Genomic DNA, 26173 nt, shown 5'->3' on the forward strand with positions numbered 1-26173 from the left:
CATTAACAGCTAAAATCAATTTCCCATTCTGTGCCTTTTACTGCCCTGAAATCATCTGTCCAGTATAGCTTTCTAATAAGTTTGGTTCAATGTGATACCTACTATCCCACTTTTGCACTAATAAAAAGCAGCAATGTCTAGCCCATGATGTAGTGGTAAATGTCTAAAAACCAACTCTAAAAAAAAGGGGGGGGTGCTGATTTGTAGCATTTGCAAGTTTGTATGGTATAAATACTGCCACCATCCAAGGCCAATTTCAAATTAGCAACATGACATCACCAAATGCAGAGTTGGGGAGGGATGCAAGCAGCACAGTATCATGTAGTATTTCTACCATACACGGATGGAAATGACTCAAGAGCCTAAGTAATGCTGGAAAATAATTATGTAGTGATAAGTTTTGAGTATATAACCTTTATTTTAATAAAATTCTTTTAATTTTAAGTTTATATAATTTAATTTTTAATAATGGCTATGTTTAACCATTAGCTCACAATATTCCAAAAAATATCATAGCCACTAAGTTGGCTTGATTAGGCTCCATCAAGCACGCTTTTGAAAGGCAGCATGCGGGAGGACTGGAACAAGAATTGCAGTAAGTGGGGGCCCTAGATTTTAAGTAAGAGACAGTAGGTGAACTGCCGAACTTCTTTGCCTTTAGTGGCCAGAGTAGGTAATCTCTTAAAATACATCCACTCAAGTGTGGAACCCAAGAATTTGCCATTACCACCTCATTCTGTTGCCCTTTGTACTTCTTACCTGTAAAGCTCCTTTCTACCCAAACACAAATGAAATAAATGAATAATGATATTCAATAATAATAGCTAACATTTATTGAGCATATACTATGTGCCAGGAATATATTAACTTGCTAAATCCTTAGAACTCAATGAGATTGATACTATGACCAGACCATTTCAAAGATGAGTAAATGAGTGCACTGGGAGGTAGAATAAATTGCTGAAGGTCCCACACCCTGGCCTCTTTGCATTTAACGATTGCCCGCTGAATAAATAACATAACATTTCCATTTCGGAAGAGTCTTTTTAGTACTATTTGGACTATGATTTCTAAAGGAAAATGTGATAAAACAAAAAGTGTGTCTCTGGGAGCAGATACATGAAAGAAATGTCCTATTTTTTCAAGGTAAATTTTTCTAGTGGCTCGAATTTGGAAAAGCATGGTGCGTGGCCCCTTTCTTTTTTAATCTACTATCTACAGTGGTTCCTCACAAAGGGAAGAATTGTTTTTAGAATACTCCCTTACCATACATGAGAAAGATGGCAGCATGGAGTAATATAAACTTCCATAAACAAATTAGATATTCCTTTACCCCCCAATAAAATCTTAGAAGAAACCACCAATTACTGTGAGAATTATCTTCATTTTAACCATGTGGTTCTTCTGAATAGAGGGTGTATGCATGTGAGCCTGAGAACAAGCCAGAGTACTGTTGTTATCTTGATACATCATAACATGTGAAAATAATTGCTTTTAGTGTGGTTGATACTCATATCACACACAACACAACTTTAGGGCAAAATTCTTGTCTGTGTTCCATATAAATAATTTGACTCCAACATTCAACTCTCCTGATATGTACCCAACTGACTAGACATCCTAAGACTGACTTAATTTTGCATAAAATTTTCCGAACTAACTCAGTGATAAACACTCGTCCTCAAGAAGAACAGGGACTTAGTTTGTCTATTTCCGTAACATTCACGCACATGTGATCTGAGTCTCAAAACAAAAAGATAAAGTATGTGTTCTATCCACCCGAGTGATTCTCTTCCCCTCAGATCCCTCCCTCACCCTCTGTTGCCCTGCTCTGTGCTGGGAGCATGACCTCTATTGTTTCCATCATGCAGGACCCTTTGGCCACTGGCTTCCAGTTGGTTTGGGTCAATGGGAAGAACCAAACCACAGAATAGGAACAAGGATTTTATGTCCCCTGTCCCCGCCCCGTGTCAGTGTCTGAGGCCAGAGATCCAGCCACACAGCCCCTCTTAACCTTCCACCTCCCAGCCTCTTAATACCTACACGTGGTAACAGCTTCCCTGTTGCTCAGCCCTCGGGTGCCCAGCATCCCTTCCTGGTTCCTTGAACACTAACCACACCTCTATAAACAGGCCCTTCATTACCCTCATTTTAGTTAAACACTTTGCATGTGCCATCTGTTCCCTGCCCAGATATTCATGGAAACACCATACTTCAAAGAAATTAGATATGCATATCAAAAATGTTTTAAATGATGGGGCTGATGATTTGTTATATATGATAACTTGTCATTTATGTGCGTGTGTGTGTGTGTGCGTGTGTGTGTATACACATAGATATACATATTTTCCTGTCTCAGTATTCCTTTAAACAGAGCGCAAATCCTGAGTTATTTGATTCAAGTAAAACTGAAAAGTTAAGGCAACTTTTCAGGAGACACACTTGTTGCATAAATTGAGGTTACCTGGAAATTCAGATTGTAGCTCAATGCTAAAGAAAAGAATGTTTACAGATGCATCTTGGTCTCCAGCCATAGTTTTTGGCTACTACATGGTGAAGGCCTACAGAGTCCAGAAGAAATCAGGATCCGTTGTATTCCACATTATAGGACTTTGATTTCATGGTTTTCCATTATTACCTCAAAGAAATTTCTTTTGCTGCCTTTTGTATTTTATATCTATGGACTCCTTTCTAGCCAGACACAAATAAAATGAATTGGTAATAATTTTCAATAATAATAATAATAATAGCTAACATTTATTGATCCAAATATTTTATGGTAGGCAAATATTGCATATATATATATTAAGATCTGTTTGCCTGAAATTAAGATTTAACTATGTATCCTGTTCTTTAAAATTTTTCTTTTGTTTTTGCTAAATCTGGCACCTCTATACGCGTGTGAGGGGCCACACATTAGACAACACAGATGTAGAACATTTCTATCACCGGGGACTTTTGTTCTAGATTATTATGAGCTCAGTTTACATTATGCGCCTATTCATAAAAATCAACAATAATGCTACGCATCATCCTCTTGACATCCGAAGAGCAACACACTTTGATAAAAGCAGACATTCATGTAGTTAAAATCTTGAATAATCACATTTACTTTATTTGTTTTGGAGTAAAATAGAGACTGAGCCTGTTGACCACTAGCTTCAAGTGAACATTTTAGGGAGCAGGATAGTCATTTTCCCCCCAAATTAACCCTTTGAGATTGTCTTCCTTTGAATATCACACAAGACGTTCTTTTAAAAAATTTTTATTGCAGAATGCTATATCTCCATACAGAAATGTATAGAGATTATTTGTGTAGTTATTTGTGTAATTTGAAAATTTGAAAGTTACAAATGTAGAACTATATTTGTATAGTTCAAATAGTAACATTATTTGTAGTTTCCAAATAATCATAAATCTTGACATTCCCTTGTGGAGTAGTGTTAGAGGCTGGTTGCTTCTGTGGGATCATCCCAATCTCTTCCCTTATAATTTTCTAAATCTGGATAGAAATATTTTTTCTTATGTTTTAAATTCCCCTACAATCAGCACCTGGTAAATATGTTGTTAGAATCCTCGATAAGTTATTTAGAAACTAAAGAAATAGGTTGTATTAAAGGAAGGTATTAAGAAAATTGACCTCTGTTTCTCTAATAAAAGTAGGAGAGACGGGATCTTTCTCACCCAATCAATGCCATTAATTGGTTATTGGAGCAAATGAATGATTCTCTTTACCTGTTCTCCCCCAAGTTTCAGAGGAACTAATCTGTTCAATTAACCTTTGCCACCACGGATTTGAAGCAATTTGGAAGAAGGCTATTTTTCACTCGCCTGGGCTATTCTTGTGTCCCATGCACTTTAAGAGAAAACTCTATCCAAGACACTCCAACAAATCCAGAAGGAAAAATTCTGATTCCCCTGATGCTTGAGAAGTGAGAATCACAAGCAGGCCTTGGGCCTTTATTTCTGGAGGGAGACAGCTGGAGCAATCTCTCTCTGAGGGGCTAAGAGCATCTTGCTCTTTATTCGGCTTCTCTGATCAGGCCTTCAGTTGGGCATCAGTTTACCCATTGGTAAATGGAGTTGAATAATATATACTTACCACTCCATAGTAAATGAATATTGAAGATCTTTGGCTAAAGAGGGCTATGAATATGTAAAAGCACTGTGAATACAAATCAAGAATTCATGACTTAGTAAAAGCTCAATATGTTGATAAATCTTGAATTTTTGCAAATGCTGAGATGTTTCACTTTTATTCAGAATATATAATAGTTAGGGATTGAGGTTTAGCCAGAGAGGCTTTATGCAAAGGACACATATGTAACTACATACAGTAAAAAGCTGTACATCTGGCATGTTGGGGCAAATTGGAGGCACCAATCAGTCAAAAGTTCTGACTAACAATTTTTTGTTGCTTTCGGTAGCTCTCTTGTTTCTTGTCTTGGCCTCCCTACCAAAGCTTAGAGGCAGAAAAAACGATGGAGATTCTACTGAGGCAAAGCTCTGTTGTTGCCCAAAGTCCACGGAAGCGGAGACGCAGCTTGGCCTCACACCCTGGCGAAGCCCAGGACAGACTGGGAGAGCTCCCCGCGTTCACAGATCATAAGATCTTTAGGTGTCAGGAGCAAATGCTGACATAGGATGCGCACAAATGAATGGATCTGTGCGGGAGCGTGGGCAGAGGCACATTCCGCACCGCGGGGCTAATTAGAAAAAAGGGCTTCTTTCTCTGAACAGAAGCAGACCCCACACCGAAGCACACGATTTGCTGAGCTTCCACTGCCTCTTCACCTGGGCACCGCACACCTGTGCTGTGAACCACCCACACAATCACAAGGTGGTCCTGAATAGGAACTTGGGGCGTCCTTTGGCCTCTTCAGACGGATAGATTTATTGGGTTTAATTTGTTAAGTACTTGCTACTAAAAGCTCTGTACTAAGCTCGGTTTTCCGGGTAATTTCAGGTGTCACCTGTTTCCTAGTTCGAAGTACAGGGTTAATTCAGTCGCTGTGAGTAACATTAGAGTTGACTCTGAGCTTCCTAGTAGCTAGGGCGAAAAAGGCAACTCGAAAAGTTCAACTGTTCTCCTTATCAGCAAAAGAAAAGAAAAAAAGAAAAGAAAATAGCACACCTGTTCCATTGGAGAGACAATAATCTTTTTTTTTACTTCCAACTCTAAAAGAAATTGCTCAAGTGGAATTTCACTTGGGAGCCAGGGACAGACATTATAGGCAACAGCTGCATCATCAGTTTAACAGCAAAAGCAATGGTAAGGTCCCCAGAGCAGTGGCTTCTTATAACAAACCTTGATACCAGCAAAGCACACTTGAGTCCACTCTCGTAGGCTGAGCTCATTTTGGTTTCAGCGTGGATGTTCCAGTGTCCGACTTACTCAGGATCTGGGGAGGTAAACACCCAGGACACTCCTCAGACCAGCAGCTCTCAATTGCTGTCTGCAGTCAACTTCCGGGCTGTGACAGAGTTTTCACTGCTCCCCAGACAAAGCAGGAAAAGAAGACCAGGACACATACATTTCATTGCAAATTGGTTAACTTTCCTCGAGCTTTATTCTAAGATTACGCCCTCCCAACTTTGGCAGGGATTAAAAGTCCTTTCTCTGATGTAATGGTGACGGAGCAGGTGCCATTTTATACTTATGTTTGTTGGATGTTCTATTTGCCAATGTAGAACTTGACAACTCTCTATTGGCCCCCAAGTCTTGCACAGTTGGATATTACTGGTCCAAGAAGTCCTAATGTCTGGCAATGACACCATGGACCATCTTCCCCAAACAGCATTTTCCAAAATAGCAGATAGTTGAGAGACATACTTGATAATGAAGGTTTGGCAAAAGTGCTCCAGTTCTACGCTGGTACTGCGACTGCAGAGTTGTTCCCGCTGCAACAGGGCTCCTCACGGCCACTAGAACTGGGCCTCAAGACTACCTACAGGAAGCAACTTTGATTACATGTGAGTATTTTGACCCATAATTGGTCGAAACTCCTTTGTTGTCCGGTTTGAGTCTGGAGGCTTTCAGAGCAGTGTTATGCGTGAGCTGTCTTCGACGTAGAGAAAGTTCGCTTGTGTTTTGATGATCCTTCTGATGTTCCAGCCCCCAAACTTGATGCTTGCCCACCCTGGAATTAGTCATCAAATGTGTTCCCAGATAATCTAATGAGTTGGCCTGCAACTGGGAAATTGTAATATCCAATTGAATACAGAAAAATGAAGAAGAGTGATTGATGGATATGATTTTACCAACTCAGCCACATGGAGTAAAATATCAGGACTGAGTGTAACTTGAGGCCGCTCCTAGTTTCTACTAATAAAAACAAGCATCAGCACCTGGGAGGACACTGACTTTCCCACCCACAGGGGAGCTAGGTTGTTCCACCTTGGGTTTTGGTATTTCGAGGTTTACACATTACCTAGGCACTGACATCTTTCTGGAAGGCAAACACCATGACTTCCATGAACATTCCCACATTTTAAAAAATTGAACACTATGCCAAGCACCAACCTCGGTCATTAGGGCTAGAACGGGGCTGAGAGAAACCCATCATTTACAGGCGGGCTCTCTGCTTTAGATGGTTTAGCCATGATTCTCCTACACAAAATTACTGCATGGTAGCTATTATTTCATCTTTTTATTGATGTGATAACTGAGATCCAGGTTAAATAATAGCCCAAAGTCATAGAAAGCTAAGAAGTGGAGTAGTCAGGATTCATATCAGATCTTTCTGATTTCAAACCAAACACCACGTTGTTTGAATAAGACACAGTATCCGTCCTTCCTCAAGGAACGCACAGCCTAGTGGTCCCATTCGGCGTGCTTTTCAGCCCTGAGTTCCTCTGACTCCGTCTGCTGTGTTTGGCGAATTTCCCACCTGGGAATCCAGGCTTCCCGAGGCAGAAGACAGCAATCCACGTGCCCACCCTTCCCTGCCCGTGACTTAGACCTCAATCCGCCACACGTGCTTGACACTTTGATTTGGGAGGAAGTGGAGCAACAAGAAGCTTGCCATGTGGATTCCATCCTGGTAAGGGCAGTGGTAGAGCCCCCGGACTTCAGAGGCACGAGAAGTGGAGCTTCCGCAGGTGGCATCGATGCTCAAGACAGGGACCAAGTTACGACATCTGGGCCCCATGGAGATGCGGCGTGGTGTCCGCCAAAGTAGTCTGAGACACGGACTCTAACCTCTAACTCTGATTTTCCAGACTTGCCCTGGAATTCTCTGAGCACTCTGATGTCTTCTAGCACATTCCTTCTCCTGCTTATGTGGCTCAGGTTAGTTCTGTTGTTGTCAACTAAAGGTCCTGACTTTGTCTCCCTCACAGTGACTTCCGTATGATAGTCCATAAATTTGGTCTGTTTGTTGATGAATAAGGAAATCTCAGAATAGAATAAATTAATAGAAAATAAGCCTTCGAGGCCCTTCGCCACCCCGGTTCCTTTCTGCGTTCTGAACACGCATCAGTTTACCAAAGGCTTTTCCAAAACACACCGCCCAGAGCTGGGTAACAGGGGCGGCCTGATTGGTGTCAGGAGGGTGGGGTGACCGCTTGCTCCAGCCCAGCCCGCACGGCTACAGGTGTGAGCCTCCCGCCCACCTGCATCACATGTTAACACGAGGAACCGGGGAGCCCGGGGGCTCTCACTCCGGGGGGCTCCGGTCCTGAGGGGGTCACAGAAGGGCAGCTGCGAGCAAGGGTGCAACGGGCCTCCAGCCGGGAGCCCCCAGAAGGGGTTTCCGTGTGGGGAGGAGGGTGTGCCCCGCAGCACAGGCTGAGGCTCAGCAGGTGCAGAATCACTTACCCACGCGTGGGCTGTGGCCGGCGGCCTCCCCGGTCCCGGGGCGCAGGTGCCCTGGGGCTGCGTTAAGGAGCTCCTCGGGGTGCACGTCCCCGAAGCCGCTCGAGCCCCCCCGCCCCGCCCTGAGCGCCCCGGGAGGCGCCGGCCTGCTCGGTCCTTGGGCGCGGACGCGGCTTCGGAGACCGCGACAGGTGCCGCGACAGGTGCCGCCGTCCGGGCAGTTCCTAGCACAGCGGCTCTGTGCCCCCCGGCGTTTTCGTCAGAAACAGGAAAGAGAAGCGGATTCTACATTATGCTAGAAGCTCCGAAAAAAATTAAAGTAGCATAGGATAAAAGGGATCCAAGAGCAGGGGTGTGGAATTTTCTTTTCTTTTTTTTTAAGATTTAAAAAAAAAAATTTATCTACACTTCACCTTTTTTAAATTTTATTTTATTTATTTATTCATGAGAGACACAGAGACACAGGCAGAGGGAGGAGCAGGCTCCGTGCAGGGAGCCCGACGCGGGACTCGATTCCGGGTCTCCAGGATCAGGCCTCGGGCCGAAGGCGGGGGCCAAACCACTGAACCACCCAGGGATCCCCTCTTTTTTTTTTTTTTTTTTTTGAGATTTTATTTATCCATTCATGAGACAGAGGGGGTCGGAGGGGGCCAGAGACACGCACAGGGAGAGGCAGGCTCCTGGCGGGGAGCCCGGGTCACGCCCTGGGCCGAAGCAGGCGCCCCAGCAACTGTCGGGAAGCTGGGGTCCCTGGGGGGTGACCTGGGGGTGGCCTGGGGGGGACCCCGCGGCGGTGCCGGGGAAGGAGCCCTGCGCGGGAAGCTGGGGTCCCTGGGGGGTGACCTGGAGGTGACCTGGGGGGACCCCGTGGCCGCGCGGGGGAAGGAGCCCTGAGTGCGGGGGGGGGGGGGCCTGGCCGCCGGGGTAGGGGGGACCCCGCAGGAGGGGAGCCCAGAGCCGCAGGGCCGGGCTATGCCGGGAAGGGGCCCAAGGGGACCCAGGGGGACGCAGCAGAGAGTGCGCCCAGGCTTGGGCCCAGCAGGGGGGGCGGGGGCGGGCGCACCTGGACGGCGAGCCAGGGAGGCGGCGGGCCCAGGGCTGGCCCAGGGCTCCCCCCCCGCCGCCCCCCAGGCCCGGAGGCTCTGCAGAGCGAAGAGGCTCAGCGGAGGGCGCACCTGGGCGCGGGGGGACCCTCCTCTGCGGCCCCAGGGCGGAGCCCCGCGGCGCGGCTCCTGACGGGGGTGGGGGGCTGCACCCCAGCTCCCTGACCCCCCAGGCCCCGGAGGCACGGAAGCAGGTGGCGGCTCCAAAACCTCAGGGGCGGAGGAGGTGGGGGGCTGCGGCTCGGGGGAGCTTAGCGCCGCCTTGGGCCCAGGGCGACCCGGGGTCCCGGGGTCGAGTCCCAGGTGAGGCTCCCCGCTTGGGGCCTGCTCCTCCCTCCGCCTGTGGCCCTGCCCCTCTCTCTCCCTCTGTGTCTCTCATGAATGAATAAATAAAATCTTAAAAAAAAAAAAAAAAATCAGACCTGATCCTACTTTAAAACTCCTCTGAATTATTTGAAGTCATTTACAACATTTTATCATCTCCCACTGCTCTTTCTCTCTTAGATGGAGGGAAGCGAGGAAGAAGCTGTTCTAGATGCTTCTTCCCATTTAACAAGAACAATTTCGAGATCTGTGAATCATGAGCTTCATTCTCCACAGAGGGAACGGGGCCTCTGAAGAATGACTTGAGCCTCAAAACTGCGGAGAAGAGAGAGGTCCTGGGCCAGTCCCCTGACACCCGCCCCACCCCCCCCCCATCAGACTAAAATCATAAAGAATTCTCCCCTTCCCTCTTCCTTAAGCGGAGCCAGGGTGCCTGGGAATGCTCAGCCCAAGGCTGCCACTGGGCCTCCCAGAATTCCTTTGCTCTCTGCTGTTTTATGTTAAAATGGGATTATGCCCGTTAAGGGATAGTGAATAAATTATAGTTCTCTTTAATTAATCATTGCTCTGCACTATTTATTACAGTGTTAATGGAATATTTTTGTAATTATTTCTCCATATGTGAAGGTAACACTTTAAACCTTTTAAAATGTCACTGAAGGAGCTACTTCTAGATTCTTCTGGGACAGTTTTACTAGCAGAGCACAGTGTTTTTAAAAAATAGGCCTTTCTTTCAGAATAAAATTCCATCAGAGATGTCATATACTCAGACAAGTGTGTTAAGAGAAGTCACAAGATCATCTCATATAAAGTGTGCTGGCCAATGAATTGATGTTTAGTTCACACAGCCTTTCTAGGACATTCTAGAACATCTAAAAAAAAAAAGGTGGTGTGATACCAGGGTGAAAATGCGAGTCATGGAGGCACACAAGACCTCCGCTGCGTCCTAGCAACCCTGGATCAGCAGCGTCTGAAATCACCTGTCCCTCATTGCACGTGTCATTCCTCACTTCTGTCTCTGACTCAAGACGCCAGTCCTGGGGACCATCCCATCTAGAGAAACACTGTCACACCTCTCTCCAGAGGGCCTGTGTCGCCTCCCCCTGCCCACCCCTGTCCTCTGCGTGGACAAATGCAAAGACAGACTCCACACCTTCCCGCCGAGCCACTACAGCAGCCACAATGAGGCACAAGTCCTGTGACAGTCCTGTGACGTGGGAGCTATGTGAGCATGGGAGGATAAGCACACTGGCACAGCAGATCAAGAAGGGCTTCCTGGAGGAAGTGATGCTTGGGGTGATCCTTAAATCTGGTCAGGGAAAGAACTCTGTGGGGTGAGGAGGAGGAGGTGCAAGGTATGGGGAGAAACAGCAGAGCAAGTGGGCCTCTCACTGATCTTCTTATCAATTATGTTCGACATCTACCCCGATACCCTCTGTGGCAGATAGCCAGTAGCCACATCCCTCCTTATCTCTGGAATTAATAGAACAGCTAGAAACACAAGTCTCCCTTGCATTCAGGGGCAGGGCAGGGCTTAAAGAAGTCTCCACGAAAGAAAGGGAGTATGCGGTTCTTTACTCCTCCTTCCATCTCTGATGTCTGAAAGGTGGGTGTGATGGTGAGAGCTCTAGCAATCTTTGTGGACCATGAGGAAATGAGGTACATGGGAACACCAATAAAAATAAGGCCGGGCTTACCTCAGCAATTTCTTTCTTGTAAGAAACAGGTAAAAACAGGTAATCATAATTATTTTTCCCCCATTATATGCAGCCAATCTTAAGAGATCCACCTCTCGAGACCATTCCAGCTCACAGATAATCATCATTTCCTTCTCCAAACTCACAGCACTTGTTTGTACCACTCACTAAACACCCAAATCTCTGGAGACAACCATTGTATGACTATTACACTTTCCCTGGACTTACATTAAACCTCTCCAGCAAGTTACAAGCTCCTTGAGGGGAGAGCACCAAGTCATATAGTTTCCCTTCTCACCTCAGTTCCTAGCAAATTATCTGACATAGAGTGTGTGTTTAATAAATGTTTACGGTCTCATTGTGCCATGATGGACCTTTAGAAAAAAACATAGGGACTTCTAAATCTTTGCTTAAACCTTTACAGAAAAGGAATTAACAATGTACAGGAAAAAAATCTCTAAGGAAAATTTTTATTAAAAAGACAAACTCAACCCAAGAAGCAATGACTTAACCTATTTTGTCAAGAAACCTCTTACTCTTTCTTGAAAACAGAGACCTCCTTCTGGCAGGAGCCAATCCATCAGTGGGCAGAGCGTCTCTTGAGTTTGTCACCTATGATGAAGTTTAACCCCTAAAAACACAACCTCATGCACGTAGAAGTTACTTGTGCTAAAAATCAGATTATCTCACACATGCTTTCCTTCCAAGTCTTTAGCACAAGCACAGAATTCATTTACATTTGCATAAATAACGTGCTTTGCTTTGTATTGGGCCTCTTCTATTTCTTTAAAAACCTTTAGAGTTCTGTGCTTTGGGCCTGTCTGCTTTTCTGCAAATATCCAGTATCCACACGCTGTCCGTAAAACCTATCTACATGGTCTGTGAGCTGTTAACTATCACGGAGAAAAAAAAAGGCAAGTGAAACTAAGGAAGGAAAGAAAACTCACATCTGTGTGTCAACCAAATGTAACACACACACACACACACACACACGACAATTTACAATATCAAAAGAAAATAGAATCACTTTTTAATTGACTTTCTCTTTGCCAGTTCTGAAGCTAAGCACTTGCTCCTTCCTTATTAACTTTAGTCTTTTGAGCAATTTTTTCCATTGTAAGCACTTTCTAAAAAATCATTTTCACACATTTCTCAGATACATCAATCCTTCCGGCATTCCTCTACGCACACATTATGGTACCCCAGCTCTAAATATAAAAGACTTTTATTATGTCCATTAACCATGGACATATGTGCTCCAAAAGTTTCCTGACACGCAGTCATTTGTGGGTTTTTAATTATAAACAGAAAATATTCACTAGAAAAATAAAGAAGCAAGCCCATAAATATATCTTTATACATTTGAGTTTTGTTTGTATACGACAAAACGTTTGGCTCAATGGCTCTCCTCGTTGCCAGCTCCAGAATGTGAGCATGCATGCGTTTATAAACACAGAGATGTACATACATTCACATGTACCATTAACTCCATGCATCGTGCAGGATTCAAACATCTGTAATTGCGGGTGCCGCCGCCTAATTTCTCAAAGAAGGGGAGCAGATTTTTCTGACACCAGGTCTCACTCCACATGAAAAATTAAAACGGAAAGAAGGCAATGCCCAGTAAAATACTTGACAAACGAAGTCATATTTATTGAATGCGTTTTATTTTAACAACCAAAAAATTCTAACAGCCTAACAATGCACATAAGTTAAAAATTAATTATCACTTAGTGATAACAAAGATAGTTGATTTACATGGAAAAAAGAACATTTACAATATGTTAATCCTTATTCACATTGTTGATACCGCAATAAAACACAATTTGTTTTTTCATTTCACAAAAAAAAAAAAAAAAAAGGCGGGAAATTGTGCTTTGTCAAGAGGCACTACAAGAGAAAGTTTCTTCTTCCAAATAGATATTATATGACAGATATTGAATAAATAGACATATATGCATTGTAATTCGCAAAGATCTGGCAAGACCACAGGCTAAAATGCCCACAGATTCACTTAGAATCACTGCAAACTTGGCAGTGAAATTAAAAAATAAAAGGCAAGACTTAGCATTGAAAAATACCTAATAAATTTTTGGTTGAAGTGTAAAAGATACCAAATGCGGATGCCATCGATAGATGAACCACCTTGTAAGAGCTTGGCAAAATCAGTTTCCATTACATGTACAGAGTGACCTTCAGCAACAGTGTAAGAAGACAATTTGGAAAGAGTAACTCGGAGATCAGGAAGCAGCAAGCGTGGACTTTCGGATTAAAGCTGCAGCATACTACAGAAGCAGAAGGACGGGCTCAGGGCCTAACTGCAAACCACCATCCTTTTGCAAAGGTATGTGACGCTCGTGTCAAGAGAATTTTTTCAACATCGTTATTTGAAAAAGTACAGGAAAATGTCCCTTTAAAAACTCCAGAGGTTACTGAGCAGCTAGATTAGCTTGTATTGCAACATGTCTTCTCCCTGTATATTGTAAGTTCTGAGTTAATATCTACACATAGAGGTTTTTTTTTTAACTCCTACCTTTTATACCTTTCAAATATATAAATAGTATTAACAGTTATATTACAATGTTTGTGTAGTAAACAGAAAATAACTTTCAAAGTGATATTGCATGAGGTCTTTGACAAGGTTGCATGAGAGCACAACTCCAAAAAAATCCAACCGTGTGGGACTGTTTGATGGCCACGCCGAGGCATGGATTAGGTCCTGAAGGTGAGGTCACCTCTTGCAATTACTGTAAGTAAGAAGTGGGAAGTAATGCTACTGGTGCTTCGGATAGGAAGCTACAGGAGGTTTGGAGAGCTATAGTAGATTGCAGCTTTAATGCTCACTCCACTAAACAGCCAGTCGGCATTAGTCCTGCTTTACGTAAGGTAATTGCTCTGTAGGTAACTGAGAAGATGTTTCCATTTATGACGAGTAGGTGATTCCACTGAAATCGCTTCGCTTACTCTATTGCCTGGAGCTGCGCAATGATTCAAAATCAGGTTCTTGTTCAGGCTGCCATACCAGGGAAGGGATGAGGCATGGGAGGGCAGGGACCACAGACATTTGGTTAGGTGGATGGAATGTGTACGAAGAAGAGGAAGCCCCAAGTGAAACAGAAATAAGAAACATCTTTAGGGAGACGGAAGGATGGAGATTTATTCGACAGGGAACCCCTTTAACTGGGCAGCAACTTCTTTTCTAAACTTAACATTACATTGAACTATTTTCTATTAAAAAAAAAAAGAAAAGAAAGAAAGAAAAAAGAGAAAACAGCAACAACAAACAACTTTTAAATGAGCAGGCTTATTAATTGTAAGGTTTGAAGCCACGAACAGTAAGTTTCACAATAAAATGTGGCTCATACTATGAATTCCGTACGTCCAACGTCAAAATGTCATTTTATCAAGACTGCACTTAAAGGACAAGTTTTCTCTGTACTGAATTACAGTTTTATTCATTTGGAATTCCACAGAAATGCATCTGTTCACTACAGGAATGACAAGTTGAATAACGGAACATATCGAGTCATTTTTAAGTGTGCATTGTGTCTTAAGAGCAATTTGACTTGTATCATTTTAAGGTGCCCTGATTTTTTTTTCCACTTTACTTTCTTCTTTCTTTTTGGCAGTGTTGATTTATTTTGTTAAATACATACCTCAAAAATTACCCATCAAGCTGCCAGATAGGAAGCCATAGAATTAAAAAAAAAAAAAAAATCAGGGACAAACACAGAAAATAAATAGGAATTCAAAAATAGTCACCCCACCCTGAGAGCAGGCCGCAGTTTATCAAAAAGCCAAAGCGACTCACTGTGAAGTGGTTTTTTTTTTTTTAATACATAAACAAGTCTCTTCTTTAAGAACTCATTTCACAGTCTATTCTTTCGGATTGTAAAGTTCTCTGTCCCATGCAATTTAATATATATATGTAAATATATAGATATATACATATACATATACACACACACTTGTAGCTTCCTTCATTTATTTCGCAGATCTTTTCATCCTGGAACTTGCCTGATGTCTCTTCCGTAAGTGCAAGGATAATGAAGGCAGAGTCTCCTGTGATTATAATTACTATGATCCAGTCAATTGTAAAAGTGTAACACTTTTAGTGTCTTTGCCAAGGCGATGTCTGATTCGGAAATACTGAACTTATTCAGTCTATAGGTGTATCCTGTGCAACAAAGAAATGTCAAAAAAGGTAAGAAAAACAAAACAGACCAAAAAAAAAAAAAAAAAAAAAAGACCAAAATAAAATAAAATAAAGTAAAAAAAAAAAAAGTTTTTAAAGAAATTAAAACAGAAAATCCTTGGACCGATGTATTGCTTTGCCTGGTAGGAGTTCACATTATCTCTGGTCAATCTCAGCAGGCGTGGCCTTGCTTTTTTCCGCATTTTCCTCCTCGGCCTCCACTTTGTACATCTCCTCAGAGCCTTCCTCGCTGTCGTTCTCCTCGGACTCCGTCAGCAGCTCCTCGTCCTTATACTCGGCCACGTCCACCGCGGAGCCCAGGTGTTCCTTGAGCTTCCCATGATGCTTCACATGATACCGCTGGTTCTGGAAGAACTTGATGATGGTGTGTTTGGGGAGATCCAGCTGAGCAGAAAGCGTGTGGATAGCTTCCTGATCGGGATACAGGCCCACATCATGAATAAAGCTTTGGAGGATCCCCAGGGCTTCCAGGGAGATCTTTGTGCGAGACCGGGGCTTTTTGGCACAACTGTCTTCAGTTGGAGGAGGTGGGGGAGGAGCTTCTTCTCTGGGAGGGGAACTCTCCTTGGCTGGCTGAGACTGCTGTCTATGAAGGACCTGATAATTAAAATAAAGAAAAAAAAATTTAACATTTGACTCAGGATTTCACCTTTCAAAAGCCATCATTCCTCTGAAGTGTTGTTGTCTATCTATCTACCTTTGGAGTACCGCTGTAACCATTTGTAAAGCTGGGTCTTTCTGCAAACTGAAAAGAATTTCTGGAGATTTAGAATCTCATATAGAACAAGGGGGTGATAATAGTAAAGTCTGCTAACATTTATATTCTGAGGCACAAAGAAGTAAAGTCCTTTGTTGCCCAAGGTCATTTGCACTCAAACAATCTGGCTCCAGAGCCTTCCCTGCTGTCAACCAGCATGAGATGCCACCTCTCTAAAGCCGAATGGCAAAGAAATTGGACTCAGTGAGAAGAAACCGCAGGTTCTACAGTCAGACCTCATGGGTTCAAGTTCAGACTCTTCTATTTAGTTGGGTGACCCTGTACAAGTCAGTAACAGCTTTTAGCCTCCATTTCATTATCTATAAAAGAAGGATCAGACACTGACTTCCTACAGATGTTGTAAGAATTAAGCAACATAATGTATGTAAAGAATCGTGCTTACCTTACATCAGAGGTTGACAAACTTTTTCAGTAAAGAGCCAGATAGTAAATATTGTAGGCTCTGCAGGGCCACACAGTCTCTGTCGCAATGACTCAACTCTACCTTTGTAGTGTGAAAGCAGCCTTAAGTACTATGTAAGCAAACGAGTGTGGCTGTGTACTAAGAACTCTTTATTTACAGGTGGCAGATCGGATTTGGTCATGGGTCGTAGTCTGTCCCTCTCAAGCTAAGGGCAAACATTCGATACATGATAGTAATTATTATCATCAGCCTCATAATTACCCTTAAGAGTGTAATAGAGTTAGTATTTCAGCCAGAAATAGTTGGTATTTCGGCCAGAAAAATCAATACTTCATAGAATTAGGAAGAACTTTTATTTTCTTTCAGCCCTGATAATGATCCTTAAGTAATGGTTTTAAAAAATACAAAAACTTCCAAACTAATTGAAAGATATAACATCCTTCTTAAATGAGGAATTTTAAATGACTAATCTACAGTCACATAAATGGACCTCAATATCACTATAAACTATTAATACTCTGTTTTGCACACACTCCCTAATTTGTTTTTTAATCCTTAATTAAGATTTTCTAGTTGTTGTAATTAATTTACAATTTCTCCTTTATCTCTACATATTCCCCACTCGTTAAAAAATGAAAACAAAACAAAATAAACGTCTAGTGTTTAAATTTCTAGACCCAAGATGGAGCTGCCCTTAGCTGTGGTGCTACATCAGCAGACTGAACTTCCACGGTGCATCCAGTCTGCCAGTCCCGAAATGCCAAGCCAACTCTGGGCTCTACACTTATTTTCTGGTTCTTTGATCTTTCTAAATACAGTCAGATCTGCAACCCCAGACAATCATGCCCTGTTTGTGTTGCCATGTCTTACGATGTATAAAATTTGATCTTGCCCAAAATCCCACAGAGAGGGTGCTCCACTGTTTGTGAAGTACCACAGTCCCCCAACTCCTGGATTGTTTTCCCTGAATAAAGGAAAACTTGTTACTATATTGTTTGGGTTGTGTCATTCGACACTAGCTAGGCAAACTTATTCTTGATCATCATAACTGCTTCTTCAATATCATCTCTCTGGATGAAATAATTTCCCATTTTAACATTTATTTATGAACCTCTTCAATGTGACCCAAAAAAGCAAGCTATACAGAGGACACTGCCATAGAAACTTGCTCCTCCCTGCTCCCATCATAGGCCTGTGTGACAGGGACTTCACGGCAAGGGGGGAGGATCGCTGGATCCTGCAGAGGAGCCTCTGCCACTACTCACACCTTACAAAAAGCAGCAGCAATATTACGACAATTAAAAGGCTGCTGTGATGGTCCACAGTAAAAAGCGTTATGTCAGCTCCAAAGACAAAGACCACATTTCCTATACTCAGATCAGTGCCTGACTTTCTGGATCCTCCCAAAGCTTTTAAGAATAGTGAGTTCACATATTAAAAAACATACATTTCTCTTTTACCATTCCCTCCTATTTCATGCAGTCTCTTTCACGTTAGAGCAACAAATTAAACATTTTCCAGAGTTCAGGGGGAAATCAATGCAATCAGTGCAGAAGAAAATAGGTCTAGTTACCTTAAAGAATCCGTGGTACCACCATCCTCACTACCATTACTACCATTACCACACACTATCCGTATGACCCATTTTCTTTTCTTGGCTATGAAATATCAACATCAAAGCAAGCATTTAAGAAAAAAAAAATCCACCATCTAGAGTCCACTCCCAGGGACCATCTGATGAAAAAACAATTTCTTACCAATGTGAAAATGTCAGTCTTTTAGATGGAATTTACTAAATATTAGCGCACATGCAATTGTTACCTGAGCAAGGTAACAAGCTGAAGAGGATGAAACTTTTCAAAATAATAATTGGCAATCACATCACAATCAAAATAATAATCAAAAGATAATCAAATGCAAATAAGAATATCCATCATAATAAGCTGACGGCTGGTGGCAGAAAGAAATCTAAAATGCAGGACCATAAAACGGTGGCACTAAAGGTCCATATAATGTTGACCAATTAAAATGAATGTTCTTGGCATTTTCTTTACTACTTTCAACTAAGAGTAAATTCATGTGGTCTGCTGTGGTAAGCTGGCATCAGCAAAAAATTGAGAGCTCTGTTACTCCAACATCCTAATTATAGCCGGAAGGGAACGTAGATCTGCGCTGCGGGCCCGTTCAGGGCGCTTTGACGGCAGAAGAGATTTGCTCTGAGGTCGTCGTCTGGGCAGCCTGACCATTGTAATAAATGAGCAACTGTGGCAACAGGTGAGAATTTTGCTCTTTGGTGAGAAAGAGAGGGACAGAGTGAGACACTGACATTATATGTGAAATATGTACGCAAAGAATACACACTCAAGCACGAGTACCTCCTATTAGAGCAATTGCGTTAATTGGAAAACAAAAGAGAATTAAAATGCCCCATTTTCTAAATTATGCTTGCCTTCTGTAGTAAAAGTCAGCATAATGGTTCCATTTAGTTAAATAATTAGATTGGTTCTTTAGGGGTTTTCCATTTTGCACTGGTTAGATTTAAAGAGATTTTCCAAAACTATACTTTGAAGTTACTATAATCTTTCTGCATGATAGGGTTTGTTCTTCTCCTAGGTCCAACCAGATGGCTGACTTGGCCCCTCTTGCGCAGACTCTGGCGGTGCTGACACATGCCAACAGGGAAGCCCCCCCCTTCCCCCGTCACCCGGCAGGGGCAGGGCGAGGACAGGGGCAGGGCGAGGACAGGAAGAGCTGCCGCTTGCTGGACGCTGGGCCAGGCAGCGCTGACAGCTCCACACATGAGCCTACTTGGTCCTCATGGTTGCTCAGGAAGGTACTATTTGGATCAAGAATAGCCTGGAAATAGGCACTGGCTCGGGAAAGCCCTTTACATCGGAGATTATTAAACAGGGAGCTGGGGCAGCCCCGGCGGCTCAGCGGTTTAGCGCCGCCTTCAGCCCAGGCCTGATCCTGGAGACCCGGGATCGAGTCCCACGTCGGGCTCCCTGCATGGGGCCTGCTTCTCCCTCTGCCTGTGTCTCTGCTTCTCTGTCTCTAATAAATCAATGAAATCTTTAAAAAAATAAATACATAAACAAATAGGGAGCTGTTTCGGTGGGAGAAAGTAGGTTTTCCAAGGGACAACGGTAATGTTACTGCCCATCACTGGAGAAGAGATGTTTCTCAGAGAAGTAACAGCAAATGAAATATCCTACAAAGAGAAATGTTTATTTCTGGTCAGACAGTGCTCTATATGGTGAGTTGGGTGGCGTGACAATATCTCCAGGAAGAAGGTTAGGTGACATTTTGAGCATCTCGGAGCAGGTAAGGAGAGCGCAGTCAAAACAGAGAATGACCGAATGAGCAGCTCTAAAGTCAACGGCCTTCCAAGGTACCAAAGGGCCTGCCTGAGGTTTCTCAGCCACACAGCCACATTGGCTGCGATTCCCTTTCAACCACAATATGCCAAAGACCTGAGACAAAAAGACTCCCCAAGTTCTGTCCAAGGATCTGCGTTCTCCCCCAAATGTTCTAATTACTCCAGGCAGAAAGTTGTTTATTGTCTCTAGACAATTTTTTAGAAAGAAAAAACGAAACCACAACATAGATTTCCTCACAACCAATTGTGCATTGGCTTAGTATCATGATAATTAAGGAATTCTTAATGTCTCGCAGTGCTCCCTACCAGCTGAACAAAAGTAGAGCCTAAGATGCTTACGGGTGGTCTTTTGGAGACAGGGCAGGGCGATGAATACAACCTGGTCTTAAGATCTTCCCATCTAGATGGCAGAAACTTTTCTTCATTTTCTTACATCTTAAGTAAATAATGTCAATTCTTCTAGGCTCGTCTTCATAGGATAGGGTTCTGAATTCCCATTTAACTGAACTTTAGTTTTCCTGTTTGAATTTCTCAGAAATGCTCAAAATTCCTTGTTGGTTAAGTAGATGAATCAAGTCTGGCTCCTGTTCCAACCAAGTACGCTTAGTAACTTAAGTGTGAGGCTAGGCCATTGATTCCTGTTGGACGGACCTTTAAGTCATTCCTGTTCCGCCGCTTATTTGACAATCCAGGCATCTATTTTCTGGCTAATGTTTTCTGTTTGTTTTTTTCTTTAACTACAAAATTTACAATTACTTCAACCAAGAACAGAGAATGCCCTGCCAACTGAATCAAGATATATGTTCTTTTCTAACGAGTTCTTCACACAACCAGATTATTGTCTTCTGGGGTTTTTCTTTAAGTTAAGGTGAATGGAGCACTTTCCTAGATAATTACATTACATTAAAAAAAAAAAAAAAAAAAAAAAAACCCTGCCCAAGTCCACAAACTTTCCAGCCTCAACCTTTTTCCTCTTTTTGAAAATAGGCCCAAGTTGACCTTTTCTATTCATAATGCCCACCATCTCTCTTCACGTGATTTTTCCCAAATAACAGGATATATTGTTCTGTAAAGATCACCATCCATCCCTTTACTTCTGACCCTTGCAAACTGAAGCCTGATCATTCATCCTACTAGCTCTAGATTTAGATTTTTTCTTCCATCACAACTAAATTTAGTCAACAATTCATCTCTAATAATTTCTACAAAGAGTTTTATAGCTTTTCTTGTCAATTTTTCACCATGACAACTAGTGTTCATAGCACTGAAATGTCTCAGTAGCTTCAATGATAATAGTGGTGGTGGTACTAGTAGTAGTAGAAGTAGTAACAGATGGTAGCATTCATGTAAAGTTTATGCGCTAAACACTGGTTTAAATGCTAAAAAATGTTAATTTTACTTAATTTTATTTATTGTCACAGTAATCCTGCAGGTAGATATTTTTGCCCCCATTTTAGGACGAGAAAACTGGAGTTCAAGGAGAATAGAGGTAATTTAGAACTGGTATTCTAAACACATATCTGCCTAATTTTAAATCCCATGCTCTTAAACATTATGTTCTCCTGCTTTCTATGAGCAAGATTACATAAGGAGAATGAACCAAGTCTCTAGACTTTGAGATGACAGACCATAAATAAAATATCAGGTAGTAACAAATATAAGCAAAAAAAATTGAGAAATGCAAAAGGAGAACTGGGGTTTAGATGCAGTCACTCAAGGAAGACTCCTGAAGGAGGCAGCACTTGAGCAGAGGTCTGAAGGAAGTGAGGAACAAGCCATGAAGAAGAGCATTCCAGGCAAAGGAAACAGCAAGCAAAAACATAGTAGGGAGGAATATATTTGGTATATTTCAAGAACATCAAGGAAGGCAGCATGTTAGAGCTGCACCACCCAGGACAGCAGCTACTAGCTACATGTGGCTATTTAAAGGGGTTTTTCTAATTTTTTTTTAAAAGATTTTATTTATTTATTTATTTAAGAGAGAGAGAGAGAGAGAGGGAGCATGAGCTGGGGGAAAGGCAGATAGAGAGGGAGAAGCAGACTCCCGCTAAGCAGGGAGTCTGATGAGAGGCTCAATCCCAAGACCCCGGGATCATCACTTGAGGCAAATGCAGACGCTTAGCTGGCTGAGCCACCCAGGTGCTCCTATTTACATTTTGTTAGATTAATTAAAACTAGAAACAAAACTTAGTTTCCTCAGTTATATTAGCCACATTTCACATGCTTGATTATCACATTGTGCAATACCATACGGGGCAGCGCACTTCCACCATCACAGAAAGTAGTGTTGAACAGCTCTATGCTCAAGAGAAATGACAACTGTGAGGTCGCCAAAGCCAGAGTATGTTGGGCCCTGGCATTCGAGTATCAATGTGATGAAAAGCCCTCACAGTGGGTCCGCACTCATAATCTGATTTAGCCAGAAATATAGGAGGGCTTGAAACTGCCACTATTAGTAGAGAAAAGAGAGATGTTCATATAGTCACATACTCAATAAGAAAAACTCAGTTCCTAGTACATCACTGGACTTTAAACAGAGTATCCAAATGGCAACACTATCATAACAACAACCAGAAGAATGCACTGGTATTTCTATCCTCAAGAGAACAGTTAATTTACATTTAACTGATGGCTGCCTTCTTTATCAGAGGTGCTTTTATCATGTCTGGAAGGAATTATGTTGAAGACAACCACAGCTTAAGAGAATAAATAAATAAATAAATAAATAAATAAATAAATAAATAAATAAAGTGTTGGTTTATCAAATACTTATGGGGTGTCTATCATAATTGAACCTATTAATTTACAAAACTTTCTAATATGTAGTCCTATCTCTAACAATTAAATGTTGATGAATAAGTTATGGATAGGATATAAACAAATAGAAAGTTAAAAGTCTAATAATAAATTCCTTATTGCTGAAATCTCTTTGGGCTGAAATACGATATACACATATATAAATGGACATAAAGATAGTGATGAAGAAATAGAAGTTGTAAATATATTCAAAAGAGACATCAACTTCAAAATAAAACCCCAAACTTCCTTGCCCAGTGACAAAGCACAACCATGATACCGGCACATGTTTCTCTGCCTTCAAAACTGAAAATTTTGAAAACACAAGGACAAAATGGTACCATGACAAAAGTAGACTAAGAGAGATAAAGCAGCTCTTCTTAAACCTCTCAGTGTTCAAATAGATTTTGAAGGCCTCAATGAAAACCAGCTGGGAGCCATGTGTAAAATATAATGGTTTTTGCCTGCAGGGAAGGAAGTGAGATCTTGAATGATTAAATTCAGGAAAGTATATAATTCACTGTATCATTATGGGGTGAACTGGATTACTTATAATAAGCCAAGACTTTGTGGTCTTTCTTACATAGACAAAATGAGAAATTATTAGAAAGGTGACTGTAGAGGGTGGCTGATTCAGTGTGGGAATAGGTTAAAACAAGTTTCCCAGGTGGATGCATGCGCATCTCTGTGACAAGCCTTACCCTGAGGGCCGAGCTTCATCCAGAACTTCAGGTCCTAAATGGTAATGCTCATCAGTAGGAGATGAGAACATGGACAAGATGACTTTTGTCTATATTTATTTTGTGTTAATACCAGAATTATTTTTATTTGTTTAATTTACCTCACCTATAACAACAGAATGTAAAATAGTTGATCCCCAAAAGGAAAGCATTCTTCCACTAAAAGTCCTGAGAAAATATATTTAACAGGCAATGAGAACAATTGTTTCGAACAGTTGGAAAGCTCCTGTGCATAACTTGATTAGAATTTGTTAAATAAATAAATAAATGAGTGAATGGTGCTGTTTTAAAATATACGTAAAGTATCATGTAACTGAGATATTTGTCTTAAGTTTCAACAATCTAGCTCTACCCCCCTAATATTCCCTTTTCCCCAAAATCAGCACTTAAGACAATTAATTTTGGCTCAAAATTCACTGGGAAGAACTTAGTATTAATGATTGCTAACTAATATAAATATTAATGTAACCATTATATATCTATCTCACTTATTGGACTGTGAGCTACATATTGGCACACCATATGTCTGGCGCACAGTAAGTGGTCAGTATGTCTTTGTTCTCCTGTACTGGATTAATTCCATATTCTTTCTTCTTTATTTTCAGACCAGTTATTATTCTTGTTTTGCATAACTTATTTTTTTCTTATTATTATTCCATTTTAGCAAAACTATGTTTAAGAAGTAAATAAACTGCCACTCATTATAAGAATTCCTATCTAGTGGGTATCTGAAAGCAAATATGACACATATTTTAATTATTTCTTATTTAAAAAAAAAAACTGCAGGGCATTGTATGACCTGTATACTGGCATGGTATATAAACTGTGAAGAGGAGTTTTGGGGTCACAGAGTTTTGGCTTTGAATCCAGTCCTTACCCTGAAAAGCACATGGGCTTGCTAGCCTCGCAATTCTGAGCAAGTCACTTTCTCTGAGCCACGGTGCTTGTTAATCTATAAAATCTTCCTTCTAGTGTTAGGGGGATTCGTTGAGATAATGCAAGCTAAGTACTTAGAGTTCTTGGCATAAGCAAGACTTCCGTAAGTAATAACTACTATGAAAAAATGAGAGGAGGACTTAAACAGTAGTATAATGCCTCGTATATTTTTCTATCGATTATGCTTATTATAAAAATTAGCAACAAATTCAGAGATCTGTTTGTCCTTTTCACTCCAAAGATCTACAGATCTACAAATGGGCATGTCCACCAGGAGTTTCCCTATCTCTTTCACTCATATACTACACACATCTTTGTTTTTTTAACATGGCAACTCACGCATGGAAGTTGCCTTTTAAAGCATCTGTCACATGGAATTATATCTCATAGCCATAGACCCGTTCAAGGTGACACCTTCTATTTGCACAGCCTGGGGATTCTTTTAGGAACACATACTTCATCAGTTCTCAAAATGTGGTCCAGGGACCCCTGGGGAAATCCTGATTCCCTGTCAAGAAGCCTAGAATATCAAAACTATCTCTGTGGCAAAACTAAGACATTTGCCTTTTTGGCCATGCTGAAATTTATACCAGTGGTACAAAAGCAATGGTGGGAAAACTGCTGGCCTGTGAAAATAAATTAAGTCAATGGCACCAAACTGCGCTGGTAGATGTATTCTTCACTACCACGTGCACACCATAAAAATTCCATTTTCATTTAAGAATGTCCTTGATGATGCAGTAATATATTGTTAATTATAATAAACTCAACCCTTGAGTATACCCTCTTTTTAAAAGTCTGTGAGGAAACGGGAAGTACACAGAAAGGACTTGTATAGAATACTGTAGGATGGCTGTCATGAGAAAGACTGCTTGTGTGAGATTTGTGAGCTGATCTAGCTGCCTTCGTCATGGAATAGCATTTTTACTTGGAAGAACAACTAACAGACAAAATACAGTTACTCAGACTTGGGTATCTGACAGACATTTTCTTAAAAATGAAGTGAGCCTACCACTTCAAAGAAAATAATCTGACAGTATTTCTGCCAATGATAAAATTTGACCTTTCAAGCGAAAATTAAAATTTTGGAAGACATGTAATTAGCTCCCTAGTAGACCCTCCTGATGATATTGGTGGTAATTTAACCAAAATTTTTAAATATGTTATACAATGGGGGGTGGGGGGGTGCCTGGGTGACTTAGTGGGTTGAATGTCCAACTCTTGATTTCAGCTCAGGTCATGATCTCAGGGTCCTGGGATCAAGCTCCATGTCAGACTCTGTTCTCAGCACAGAGTTTGCTTGAGATTCTCTCTCTTCCTCTCCCTGTGCCCCTCCCTCTGCTCATACTCTCTCTTTTTCAAATAAATAAATATTTTAAATCAATCAATCAGTCAGTCATACAATGAAATGTGTTAGCATTTGGAAGATCTGCATCACTCAGTTAATTGATATTTTCCAAATGACCAATGCATGATATTACAAAATTATGTATAGGTAAAAGATCCATTCAAAGTACAAGGCCAAGCAATGAATTATAAAATATGTAAGTATGAAAGTTTATCAATGTCTTTAGATCCCACTTTGCAACTAACTTTTACGAAACTACCATTTGCAAGGTTTTCCTGTAGTAACAAAGAAAAATATCACAATGACCTGGAAAGGCTATTAAATTACTCCTCCCTTTTCCAATCCCTTGTCTGTGTGAGGCTTGATTTTCTTTTACTGCAACCAAAGCCACATATTGTATTAGATTAAATGCAGAAGTGATTATGAGAATCCAGTTGTCTTCCATTAAGCCAGACATTTAAAATATTTGCAATATATATATATATATATAAATAATGGTAGTCTTCTCATTTTTTTGTTTTGGAAATACAGTTATTTTTCATAAAAATGTACCATTTACATATATGCATATATATTATTTACAATTATTTTTTAAATTAATAAACATTTAAAACTATCTCAGAATTAATTTCTAATG

The 26173-nt window shown here is 41.4% G+C and overlaps 1 protein-coding gene across 6 annotated transcripts in view; it reads right to left on the bottom strand.

Annotated features, from left to right (window-relative positions):
- Positions 1-12585: 12585 nt before the first annotated feature.
- Positions 12586-26173, bottom strand: part of SATB2 (SATB homeobox 2) — a 288684-nt gene continuing 275096 nt past the window's right edge. For all 6 annotated transcript variants that reach the window (XM_049106485.1, XM_049106488.1, XM_049106487.1 and 3 more), the window contains one exon: positions 12586-15753. In XM_049106485.1, the coding sequence (XP_048962442.1) occupies positions 15292-15753 (462 nt within the window). In that variant the 3' untranslated portion in view covers positions 12586-15291. The remainder of the gene's footprint in view (positions 15754-26173) is intronic.

The sequence above is a fragment of the Canis lupus genome, chromosome 37, assembly GCF_003254725.2.
Source record: "Canis lupus dingo isolate Sandy chromosome 37, ASM325472v2, whole genome shotgun sequence".
Lineage (NCBI taxonomy): Eukaryota > Metazoa > Chordata > Mammalia > Carnivora > Canidae > Canis > Canis lupus.